The sequence below is a fragment of the Apaloderma vittatum genome, unplaced genomic scaffold, assembly GCF_000703405.1.
Source record: "Apaloderma vittatum isolate BGI_N311 unplaced genomic scaffold, ASM70340v1 scaffold40505, whole genome shotgun sequence".
Classification (NCBI taxonomy): domain Eukaryota; kingdom Metazoa; phylum Chordata; class Aves; order Trogoniformes; family Trogonidae; genus Apaloderma; species Apaloderma vittatum.
This window is the reverse complement of record NW_009719588.1, coordinates 1-12,756: the sequence shown is the minus strand read 5'-3', so window position 1 is coordinate 12,756 and position 12,756 is coordinate 1. Positions and strand designations below refer to the sequence as shown.

The window sequence follows — 12,756 nt, the reverse complement described above, 5'->3', positions numbered from 1 at the left end:
GAGTCTGTGGCTGGCCCTTCGCGAAGAAATTTTAAACCCTAAAGGTGGCGCTGGGCGCGCGGGACGGCAGTCCCCCAAAATGGAGAAGTCGTACAAGTTTACAGAGTACTTCCTGAAATGGTTTTTGCTTGTGGAAAGAAGCTGCTGTGCTGGGTGAACGAGTACTGATGAACAAAAATTGTTTTGCAGGTTTTTCAAGGCACCGCACAGCAGCATTGCTGTAGTCGACAAAAAGACCCTCTACTTGTCTACATCCTTCGACGTCAAAGCGTTAAAAACCGACAAAGATGAGCCTCTTGAACAACGAGATGCTGTTGGGGGATTCATTATCCCCCTTCAGCCAGCCGTGTTCGGTGGCTGAGGAAGGTTTGGGACTCCTAGATGACTACCTGGAGGTGGCCGAGCCCCTCAGTTCGCATGGGTTCTCCAGCGACAAGGCTAAGGCAGTCTCCTCCAATTGGCTTGCTGTGGACAGTTTAGGCAACACCATAGATAGCAGCCAGGGTAAGATATTACTCACTTGCATAAAGGGCATCAATTACAATGGCACAGGATATATTTAGTAACATTCTAATTAAATGAAATTGTTAGTTTTTCATAAATGCGAAGGCATCGTCACATGCAGATCTCTGCCTGGAAAGCCTGTGTGCTTACACAGCTTACACAGTACAGAATTGCTGGTTGCTGGACTGCCGTATGGTAAAGTGACACTTGTGATGTCTTTTTAATAACATACCAGCTGTTAAGGTGCTGTTCTCTGGCAGAGGTCACAAGAAACAAGCGTGGCTGTATGCTTCAAATACTCCCAAATTCTTGTGGTCTTGGACTAAGAGGGATGGAATGTTGGAGCAGCTGATGGCTTGCAGTCTTCTGCAGCTGAACGGTGGAGGAGTGTGGGTTTTTTGTTTTGGGGTTTTTTTTGTGATGGTTGAGTTTTTTCATACCATTATGAGAGAGAAGGAAGATACAAAAGATGAGCTGCTAGATTCTTCTCAGAAGCTTGAGTAGTTGGCTGCTGTTTTACTAAAATAGCATTTCATTATGATGTTGGTTTTCTTTATTGCACAGAGGATGCCTTCTCTGGCATGGAGTGGATGGTGGAGAAGATGGATCTGAAGGAATTTGATTTTGATGCCCTGTTAGGTATGGAACATCTGGAAGCCACCGTCTCACCAGACGAGCTGATGGCCACGTTGGAAGACACGTGTGATCTCCTATTTAACCCTACCATCCAGGAATTTCACAGCAAAGAACCTCCACTGATAACTGACCTAATCACCCATCTCCCCGAATCTCCAATTGGAGCAGATCCCATGGTCCCGTTGCCTTCCCTTTGGTCTTTCCCGCTCTCCCCAGGGTCTCTGACTTCCACTCCAGACCATTCGTTTAGTTTAGAACTAGGTAGTGAAGTGGATGTTCTGGAAGGAGAAAGGAAACAGGAGGGCCCCACTGTTGTGGTGGTGATTGCCAAGTCTGAGAAGGAGGAGGAGAACCATTCCGATGATAGTGGGATATGCATGAGCCCAGATTCCTACCTGGGAACACCCCAACATAGTCCACCCAATCCGGCTGGATCCCACCATGACAACCCGTTCCCCGCAGATGCTGGCTGCGGCTCTGTGAGATCCAAACCGTACGATCACCCCGCAGAGAAGGTAGTGTCAGCAAAGGTGAAAGGGGAAAAGAAAATAGATAAGAAATTGAAAAAGATGGAGCAGAACAAGACTGCTGCCACGCGGTACCGGCAGAAGAAGAGGGCGGAGCAGGAGGCACTGTCTGGGGAGTGTAGAGAGTTGGAGCAGAAGAATCAGGCCCTGAAGGAGAAAGCAGATTCCCTTAGTAAGGAAATCCAGTACTTAAAAGATCTGATTGAAGAGGTCCGCAAGGCCAAGGGCAAAAGAGCTAGAGTCCCTGAGTAGGGTAGTCAGCAGTGTTCATGTGCATGTAAATAAGCTTGCCGCTAAAGCTGTGTATTGCTGTCTCAATAAATTATTTTATAGTAAACTTGAATTGCTGGTGTGAGATAACTCGGTATCTAAAACAAGCAAAACCTGCACCACACCTAGGTGTAAGTACAGACAGAAAGCTACTGGCTGTACCTGCTTGCACCTTTGGAGAACGTGTGACATAGCGTGCTGCTTCTTGCACTGGGCAGTGGGTGCAGTTCAAGTGCACAAAGTCCTTGAGAGTCCTCAGTTGACGTTCCAGTGGCTTGTCACCCACTGGAAATTACATAGTTTGGTAAAAAATGTACCAAAGTGGGGGGAATCATACTAAGGTCTCTCTGGTTTTTCAGTAGCGAGACTACGTGATAGAAGATGTGCAAGCTCTGTAAAAGTGGTGGGAGGGATTTGTGTTCAGACTTGGCACACCTGAACGTTGTTACTGAAGGTGAATGGTTCGAGGTACAAAACAAAATTTTGTGAGCATGAGCAGCATTCAGGAGATAACTCCAAGTAATGGGAGTGTGGAACTGGTACTTCTGTATTTTCCTTCAGGTCCCCAGGTGCCCAAAAGAGGAGTGGGAGATGGGTTCCTGGCCCAAGCTGGTGGGGTGGGGGCTACTCTCACACTGAGCTGAGTGGGCAGGATTACTCCTAGCTCTAGTGCTTTTGGTGATGGGACGCCTTCTACGCTGAAACACTTGGAGGCTTCTTCAGACAGCCGCTTGAGTCAGATTTTAAGGTATAAACATAAATATGATTTTCTTCTACCCAGCATGCTTATGGGCTGGTCCACAGAGCTGGCTCAGTGCTGCTCCCGAGCTGGTTGTGTCAGGGTTTTTTTTGGCGAGCTGCCGGCTGGCTCCTGGGCTTTGCTGTGCCCAGTGGGGCCGTGGTGAGCGTGAGTGAACGCTGGGGCTGGAGCGTGGCAACAGGGAAGATGCAAATACCAAGACGGCTGTTACGGCGCCCGTCACGTGCTGCAGAGATCTTGAACACAGGGGCCTGCATAGCAGAGCTGTTTCTGCCTGTAGGTGCCCTTCTGTTAGTGGGTAAGTTTACAATCTGGCCACTCAATGCAAGAAATTGTTTTTGTGGTTCGTTCTAGTTCTGGGAGGTTCAGAATGCCGGTGAAGTCCCAGCATGGCTGTTCTCTACTAGAAGCTTCAGGATCTGGGATGTGCAATTGTCAATCATTTTGTCTGTCTGTTTGGCGGTGATTTTTTTGGATTTTTTTTGTTCTTTGGCCACCGATACTCAGGTTTAGCAGCAACCTACCCCCTGCTTGGGCTACCGGAGCCAGCTTTGGCCTGTGGATGCACACGTGCTTCCCTGAGGAGTTAAGAGTCCCTCTTGCTTGCACTGATACAACCTACTGACGTGCCCACCTCAGGCATCAGCATGTCGCAGCCGGGCTGGCGCACACACACCGAGTGCAGCAGCTTTAGGACCAGCTTCAGCCAAGTGCCAGGACAGGGAGGGAGAGGGTCCCCACTGGCATTAGAAAATGGTTTGCCCAGTTGCAGCCTCGTGAGGGTCCTAGTTTCTGACACTTGAGCTCCTTATGTCCTTGAGCTAGGACTCCAGTCCTCCAAGCCTATTCCTTGTGACAGGGCACACCAGCCACACGTGCTGGGACCTGCTGCGTGAAGGCTCCTCAAGCAGGCAGATCAAGTAGGTCACTACTGGCAGCTGCTTGCTGGCAGGGAGGGCTGAGCACGCCAGGCCCTCGGTGGTGACTTGATCTTTGCTTACAGCTGGTGCTTGGGTGACTGGATACTACTTAAATTACAGCAAAAAGATTCCCTAGCAGGAGTTAGGGCTATGCCACATTGAAAGTAGTGTGGGTAGGTAAGACCCTCACCTTGGGCTTCATGAAACTGTGGGTTCCCTGCTGTTTGAGTAGTCTCAGCCTAGACTTCTCACCTTCATGGGAGTATCTGCCCCACTCACCTCCTGGGCAAGTGCTCTGACTACGTGCACTGTGGAAATGGGACACGGTGTAAACTGGCAGGCATGTCAAGGTCCTGCTTCATTCTCCAGAGCTTACTGGTGACTGCATGCAGGGGCAAGGCACTGTTCTGTATTGGGAGGTAGAGCAACCTAATAGGTTTCCTTCAGATCAGCTGGATCTGCCAGGCTGGGGACAGGGGTAATTAGAAGCAGGTGAGCCCAGTGAGCAGAACAGTCTTTCCCTTGATGGATCAAATCTGTACCTGAGGTGGCAATGTGCTTAGTTTCAGCTGAGCCACAGAAACCATGGCAACTGGTATGACTGTATGAACAGGTGACTCCTCTGTGCAGGGCAAAACCCTGCTCTCGTCCCCAAACTGATCCTCCCTTCCAGCCATGGGGTAATGGCCTCTACTTCCCTTAGAGCCATTGCAACTTCCACTGAAATCTGGCAGCAGCCCGGGCTATGGCGGGGAGTGGGGGTGTATTTTGCTGCTCACCCAAAGCCTGGAAAGATTGTCAGCATGTTTGTCCCCTCACCCCATGGCAGGGCTGGTTGTGAGGCATCCCTGACGAAAATCAATTTTTCTTTCAGTCCATGCTCTGCAGGCAGACGAGGCAGTGCCTGTGCTGGCCAGCATATATATGATTCCTGTTTCTACAGCCCTCCAGAGAGCATGTAGCTCCAGTTTACCAAATTACACTCACTCCAGGGAAGGAAGATCAGATCTGGAGCAGGAGTCAAGGAATGCATGACACACCCATGCCGCTTTGCTCTCTGCCCTGTATCCCTGTGTGTATTTTATAGGACTCCTTGCAGGAGAACCAGAAACCTACCCTTAAAGAGTGATTGATGTCGTTACTGCTCGCCGAGGCTCTGAGCTTGCAGCTTTGCAGAGGCTACCTTATGCAACGCCTGCTGAGATGACGCCGTGTTTCCATACTTAGCAATTTAGTTAAGGTTTTATGCTGGCTAGAGATTAGGGCTGACTCCTCCTCAGCGTTTTTAGACTCCTCTTTGGGGCCTGTGTCACAGCCAGCATCACGCCACTTGGCTCTGCAGCTTGCCCAGCCTGCTGCAGGAACACCACGGACACTGTCACATTACAAACCCCGGCCCATGGGAGAAAAGAATCTGGTAGCCTCCTGCCTGATTTTAGATTTTGCAAACTGCAGGACCTGTCTTTTTTTTCTCACAGCCTCTCAGAACAAATGTGCTTCAATTGAATCCTTGTGGCTTGAATACAGGGTGATGCCAGGACCAGAAATAGGTTTTAGTGCATGAAATGCAGGCTTTACCTACCCCTGGAGGAGCCCAGTTCTTCCACATACTTGGAAACAGCAATGTTCCCCCAATTCATGTTACATAAAAGCTATTTGAATTTGAAGTTGGCACTGCTAGTTGGCACAGCCTAGGCCATTCTATGATTCTATGATTCTATGATAAGTGGACTTCACACACACAGTACACATGACCCTCAGGCTGCTGATCCCTTAGACGATTTTTTACTTCATGGTAATCAGGAGTTCAGTATTCCCATACATAACCACACAACTCCTGGCCGATCACTGCTCACAGAGCTGCTCTGACAACATATGGCCCCTTCTCATGAGCTCGTTTCTGCTACTGTGATATTTATAACTACCTTCCTCTTCACCCTGCCTTTAGAGAGACCCAGGTGCTTGCACTTCTTGCAAATGAAAAGAGGAAACTACCACCACTGGTGGGTTTTTTGCGTGCCTGTGTGGAGAACCAGATGCACCTTTGCAGCATGCTTACAAAAATAAATCCCCAGCTGCAGCTTTAGAGAATGAAGGAAGAATGATGATAAAAATCTTCCAAATAGCTTTTGCCCTGGCAGAAAGCCCAGAGATAGCTGCAAGGACAGGCTGTCCTTTGGGAGACGAATGCTCCCCCAGTGCTGCTGAGCTGGACCGGTAGAAAGAAATTGTGGGTTATTCTGACTGGAACAATTTCACACAATGACAGTCTGGTCACAGCCCCCTCTTCCCCAGCCCCAAAGCCATGTTGTCTCCAGAGAGGAGTCACCTGCCTCTTGAATAAAAAAGCCCCAACCAACATTCTTTTCTTGCCCGCATTTCCCACGGCCTGGCTAAGTACTGCCTCACCATTTCTTTTAGGCATGCTTGTTTCAGTTCTTGGCATTTCCATATACTTTTTCTGTTCTGAGATGTCTCTTGCTTTCTCAACCCTCACTGTTGTGTAGCTACCCTTCTTCTCCACTTACTAAACCTGTTTCTAATTCAGAAAGCCTTTTTGTGGGGTGAGAAATCTATATATTTTTTGGCCAAAGTAACACCAATTCTCTTTAATGTTTCCATAGGCTTAGGCCTTCAGAAACAACAGGATCTATATTGTCCTTCCTATATGCATAATTTCCATATTGTACATACTCATTTTTTCCTAATATGGTTCGAGTAGATTCTGGAGACAACCTACCTTCCTCTGTCCTCCTGCTGTAGTCACAGCCTTGCTGTGCAGTCCAGCACATACACTTCATTTCCCGTGCAAAGATGATCTTGGGATCTTACCATGAGCATCCCTTGCTGGGCCTAAAACCCCTCATCTTTGCTGACTTTCCCACTGAAACGCTTCAGGCTGACAAGTCGGGCCTTGTGAAGTAACAGAGATCAGTCCCCTGACCTAGGCAATATTATTTTGGCTGCTTAGGTATCCCAAGTATGCTGACTTTGCATTATTTTCAGTGCACTCATGCAGGGTGACAGGACACTGAATGAAGCCACCTCTAACCACAAGCTCCAATTTCCCTATTACACTGGTGAATGGTCTCCAAGTAATGGCCAGCCACCTCTCATTTCTCCTTCAGCTGCTCTTTTCCTCTCTTTTACATGTACACACCCTTTTAAAAAATGGCAAGGAGCGAGTTAAAAGCGCAGCAGATGCGTCAACTGAATTTATATAGGGCAGAGAATCTCCTAGTTCTGTGACTCCTCTGCATCTCCATTGCAGCAGCAGAAAGAGACCTATTCTTTGCCTCCCATTAAAGGAGCTAAATGATCTTGCTGGCATGCAAGCAGTGCAGCTCAGGACAGGACAGCTTGGCTAGATTACTGGTTAGCCCTGCCAACAGCTAATTCGTTCAGAAAAAAAGGTGTGCGTAATGCTGTAGACAGATGCAGAGCAACCTTCATGCTTTTTATTTCCCCTGCCCTCACCGGTTAGTAGTTGGCACTGTTAATCCTATTTAATGTAACTATGGATAGGCATGCAAACCTTTAATCCGTCTCAAACTTACTAACCCTTCAGCCTGCCTTGGGTGGAGTTCCACAATTTGAGCTGTAAGCAGGCATTAGGCAGCTTGCCTTCTTTCATACTCCTCATTTTTTGCCAGACTGATAGGTCTTCTTGTCTCAAAATGAGAAACTTCCTTTTATGTAACTTTTGTGAGTTATTCAGGGTGCTGCTGCTGAGCACCCTGTCTGCAACAACCAGTCCCTTAGCCAAGGTATTCTGGAGCCCATCAGTGTTGTAGGTGTTGATCATCAGTGAGACTGAAATGGAAATCAGTCATGGAAAAGAAACCAGAGGCTGAAATTCCCCAACCCTTTTAGGACTCGACTCTGCTGGTTCCTCCCCACCAACACCTTTTTCATCATTTCAGGTCTTGTTTTCCAGAGCAAGTTTTACAGTTTGTCTTTGTTCATTGGCACCAGGTTTGTTACTGCTGTGTCATTTCAGAGGCAGGAGGTTGGTTGGTGACCTGGGCAACCATGTTTTCTTGGTTTGTTTTCTTGGTTTATGTTTGCAGTCCTTCCCCCTCACGATACGCATATAATGCTGATATTAGTTGTTGTTGCTTTCTACACTAAAGAAGTAAAGACTTGCTGATACAGCAGAGGCTGTATTGGCTTACAGTAGCTTGGACTCGTCCTAACAAATTTTGCTTTGTGCTTTCCATTCACGTAACAGAGGAAGCAATAGGCCATTAAGCGGCCTGATGAATCTTATTCAAAACAAGCTAGCTCAATGCTGAGCATCTGGGAACTATTCTGCCTCCTTTAAACCATTTCCCTGGAAAAGTTCTACGACGTTAATAACACTCCAGTGCTTTTATTTGCATTTATATTAAAGCTGCTGCTGCTGCCTCCCATTAAGACTCCCTGCTGCGTGTGGGTGGGGATGCACGGTAAGATGGCACCCTTCTCCTTCTTCCCTAGCTCAGCTCCCTCTGTTTTCTGCTGCAGGAGGATGCTCAGCTGGTGTCGCAGAGCTGGGAAGAGAGCCAGAAGCCCGATGAGCTCAGCCAGCACACGGCCGTCACCCCGCAGCAGCGGGATGCCTCCCTGTGCTGCCTCTCGGAGCTGCGCGGGAGAGAAATGGTGTCTGGCTGGCCCGAGGGCTGCAGCGTGTTAGCTTCCAGCGTGAAAACTGGTGGTTGGAGGCCAACCAGGGAAAGCAGCTATGGCAGCTGCTCCTTCCCTAACCCGCTCTTCTCTCTTACATGGGACAGGAAAGTCTGGCTGCAAAGAAAAGAGAGATGGTACCGGTTACTCTGAGAAAGCCACCTCCTGGGGTCCCAGCACAGCTGAGGAGCTGTCGTGCTTTAGGCATGACTAGACCATAACACAGACAGTTGGGAACACAAGAAGATGCTGAGCTTTAGCTGACCACCAGGCACATGCAACAGGCTGGTACCTATTCTCCCCTCTAGCTTCAAGATATCTCCCTCATGGGCCAACTCCTGTCCTTATCTATGCACTGTGCAGGTGGCACTGCTGTTCTTCTTTCATAGGAGCTCCTGTGCTGCTACAGAGGGGGAACATCAAGACTAAATTGCGTCAGATCTTTGCCCTTGCAGAAGACAGTTCATCTAGGGCTGACTGTTCACTTCCTTCCTTCCCCCTGCAAAATAAAATTTCACTTATTTAAGGATACTGTCGGCTGTATGACCAAGTTTGACTTCAGACGGCAAAATCCACTGTTAGGTAGCTCTACCTTCTTCAACAATGTAATGCCTCATGGCACACAGCCACAAGAAGTGTGTTGGTTACTTGTTTTGCCCCAATAGTCTTTCCGGCCAGTAATGAGAGCTGCCATCCAACTTTAAAACTCCACAGATCTAGGTGTTATTATCCTTGGGGAAAACTGCTCTTGGGCCCTACTTTAAAGTTCCTCATTAAGTCTGAAAGAACAGCTTTCCTGTTTGCTTACATTTGCAAGCAAACAAGCCAGGTTTTGTACAAAGAGAGTGAACCGCGTTACCCTAGCGCTCCTTTCTGGAGCAACAAAGGATGGTTTTGCTTTCCTCAGCCTGGAAAACCCAGAAGCTGTACAACCACAGAAACAAGGTTGTGTGGGAGGAACTGACAGAAGAGGTGCAGGGGGTGACATGAAGGACCTCTGTATGGTCAAAGGAACTGCCAAATACTGAAGATGAGGGCTTGAAACAAAATAAACCCTGAGAAATCTTTCAGAAGGCTAGCTTTATTTACACTGTTAAGTCTCCATGATGCCTCCGCACAGAGCTGCACGTATTAAATCAGCTCACACACACTGCAGCAGGCACAGACCACAGAGGTTTCAAGGAGACACGGGAGGCAAAAATCTTGCTTAACTACTTTTTCAAACAATAGTTGCCATTCTTTTAAGAAGCAAACAGTAATTCTCTGTTTTTTTTTTTTAAAAAAAACTACGCATTTTCTAATTTTGGGAGCAAGAACAAACTGAGAAATAGGGGAACTGATCTTTGAACTGTTCTATATTTACTGCTTTTGGCTGCATATAGTTGAACTTGATCCTATTACAAGAAATCCCCTCCCACGTGCTATTACACAATTTCCAGTACAAACACTTCAGTATGTGCACTATTTCCCCTGTCTGGACCTCATACATCTGGGTGACCTTCCCTTCCATCCAGACAAGAGGCAAAGAACACAACAGAGGAGGCACAGACTTAAAGAGGACAGGACCAGGAATTATAATCAGAGGGCAGGGAAGGGACACCACATTCCCACCACTGCTGCCATCCAAAGAGCTGCTGCTCAGGTCAGCCAAACACCTTGTAATCGACTCCCGAGTCTCACTAAAGCTTGGCACTAGTCCTTCTCCTTAAATCTTTTATTCCAAAGGGAACATGCTTCCCATCTTCTTAGGTAAGGGGCAGGAAAGGGCAGTGGCAGGAGCTCCCCAGCAGCACATTCAGAGTGGTTTTAGCGAAGAAGTGTCTGGAACAACACTCCCACCTGCTGGGCCTTCTGCTCGTTGCAGCCCGCAATCCAGCAGTAGTCTAATAGAAAAAAAAAATAAAAAAATGTTCCATTCAACCCAGCACCACAACCTCTGGCTCAGGCCGAGGCTAACATCTGGGTCACAGCCCCTCCTGGCTGGGGGAGCTGGCAGCACCCAGCAGCGGTGCCCTCCTGGCATGGCCGAACCTCAGCAGGAGGCTCAGGTGCATCCAAAGGGCAACTTTCTCTGTGCAAGAGCTCTTTCATGGGTAGATGAGACTGAGCAGGCAAAACTGAGGAGTCATCTCCATTCCAACCTGCACTCTTTGAAGGTCTGAGCGTGTCGGAGAGGAGATTAAACCCGTGTGTCAGCATGAATCAGAGAGGCAGGTCGCACGACTGAGTCATCCTGAAGAGAGGGATGCGAATCAGAACAGTGACACAGTTTGTCTTTGTCAGTCATAGCCATTCATAATAATCACTATTACAAAGGCAAAGAGAGGCTGCGTCTGCAACAGTTATTTAATCAAACAACATATAAAGTTTTTGCAATGACTGAAAGCCCTGACAGAGGCTGTAATAAGAACAGAACCACAGGGCTACTCAGGTTTAAGTCTTTCAAAGTGTCCTTCGATGATTTATTACTGCTGGTCCAAAATACTTCTCCATTCAGACACAGTACTTCAAATGCTCTGTGACGGATAACACAGGCAGCAGAAGCCTTACATCCTGTGGAAGGGGAACAAGATCTATATTTGGCTTGGTCCACCCTTCTACATTAAGAATGCAAGACGTTGGCTGGAGGGAGATAATTCTAAGGACAATGCGTCTCAGAGCCAAGAGAACCTCTGTGGCTGTAGCTGGCCGGTAACAAGTTCTGCACAGATGCAGAGCTCCTCTGCAAGTGTGACATTAAAGCATTTGCTGACAGCAGCATGTCTCCGATGCCCCATCTTACACGGAGGAAATGGCCGGTCCTGCATGCTGAGCACTCAAGTGCAGGAGGACTGGAGCTACAAGAATCCCTGCCGCATTGTTTATGGCCTCCCAAAGTATTCTCTCTCAAATTTACGGAAATCTTCCTCAGTAAAGACAGTGCCTTCAGGCTTCTTCTTTGCTGCCTTCTTTGGAGGCTGATCTTTGGACTTCCTGCCTCTGTTCTGAGCAAGAACCTTCAGATAATAAAAAACAACAGTCATTATAATTCAGACCAAACCCCCAAACGGTGATTTTCAAGCTTACCTGCAGCATCCCTGCTATTCTACTAGTACCTTGCTATATCTTGAAATGCCTCAAAAGAAGAGAGAGGCAATGACCAATGTTAATCAAAGCAGGTCACTGGAACAACTGGAAATACCAACTTCATATTTAGAGTCAACTCTGAAAACTACTCTCTGGTAACTGTTACAGAGATAGAAACACTGACTTCAATACAGGCCTTTCTGAAACTATTACCTTCTTTCATCCTGCCTCTCCATGAGACAATCTGAAAACCCAACACATCAGTGGAATTCCCTCAGCATTTCCTAATACACTGTCACTTCCCTTGACAATCTCCAGCCTGAGGAACACTGGCCTAAACCACTTGATTTGTTTATGTAAGTTAACAGCCTGAATCTCATAAAAATAGCCCAAGATTCCAGCAGTGTCAGCTATTCTCCCCTTCAGATCCTGGCATGGGACTACCTTTTGTGGAAGACCACTCATTATGAGAAATGGCATTCACGAAATTCTTATTACATGAGCCAGCAGCACATCTGGGTCCTTGCTAAACAGGCTCCAGCAACAGAGAAGGCCACTTTGATTGACAGTAAGGAAAAAGGTCTGAACCAGGATTTCTTTGACAGCTGGAGCTATAAAATATCTTTGGTAATCAAGAAAGACTAACAGCTGTTAGTACATTTAAAACAGTATTTGGGAACATCACAGAGGTCAACATATTATCGAGAATTTAAAGCTTAGTAACTTATTTTGCCAGCACACACAGAAATTCCTCAAGGCCATTTGCAGACAGAAACTTAACTTGACTCAGCTAGAAGATCTGGGGTTAATTCCCATTCACCTATTTTCCTCAGCGGAAGCAGAACCCCAGAGAAAGAAGCATCAGTCTTACTTGTTCTGTGATGGCTTTGTTTGCAACAAATCGGCTCTTCAACATGTACTGCAGATTTTCTCTCAAGTGATCCGCAGCCTTCTTCTTATGATATTCCTCTAAGTCAAAGCAGAGCGGGACAAAACACATCAGCTGCTCATCCAGGCAGCATGAAAAGACACAGGTGGATCAGTAAGGCCCCAGGAGAAAGAGACATCACTGCAACTCAGGGATAGGGGTGCATCCACAGATCAGGCTGTGTTTAAGTGGAGGCCAGCAAAAGAGGATCCCGGAGGATGGGAAGGGATGGATACAAGCGACCGCGAGAGTGGCCACAGGACGCCACGAGGGGCCCCGGTGCGAGTGCTCCGGAGGGCGGCAGAGCTGCTGCTCCTCCACGCTCCCCGGAGGCGGGCCAGCACTCACCTATCGCCGACTTCACGACTCTGCCCTTCACCGTGGCCTTGTTCCTGCCGGGTTCCAGCGGCTTCTTCCTCCGTCTCGCAGCTCTCGCCGCCTTGGGGCCGTCCTGCCCCAGCTGGAGCCCTCGCGGGGCCT

General features: G+C 47.9%; 2 protein-coding genes across 2 annotated transcripts; one reads left to right on the top strand and one right to left on the bottom strand.

Annotated features, from left to right (window-relative positions):
- The first annotated feature begins 180 nt into the window (after positions 1-180).
- On the top strand, positions 181-2,008 carry ATF4 (activating transcription factor 4). The gene is made up of 2 exons (XM_009870681.1): positions 181-504; positions 1,069-2,008. Exons 1-2 carry the CDS (start codon positions 288-290, stop codon positions 1,917-1,919), a joined length of 1,068 nt encoding a protein of 355 aa, XP_009868983.1. The 5' UTR covers positions 181-287; the 3' UTR covers positions 1,920-2,008.
- Positions 2,009-11,143: 9,135 nt separating this feature from the next.
- RPS19BP1 (ribosomal protein S19 binding protein 1) lies at positions 11,144-12,748 on the bottom strand (the record flags this gene model as incomplete). Its single annotated transcript, XM_009870679.1, has 3 exons — positions 11,144-11,278; positions 12,220-12,317; positions 12,625-12,748. Coding segments are annotated over 3 exons (357 nt in total), but the record flags the coding sequence as incomplete, so codon positions are not given.
- Between the last annotated feature and the right edge of the window lie 8 nt (positions 12,749-12,756).

Coding starts and splice junctions, on each gene's coding strand:
- ATF4 (XM_009870681.1), top strand. CDS start 288: ATGAGCCTCTTGAACAACGAGATGCTGTTGGGGGATTCATTATCCCCC. Junction 505..1,068: donor CACCATAGATAGCAGCCAGG/GTAAGATATTAC, acceptor TTTATTGCACAG/AGGATGCCTTCTCTGGCATG.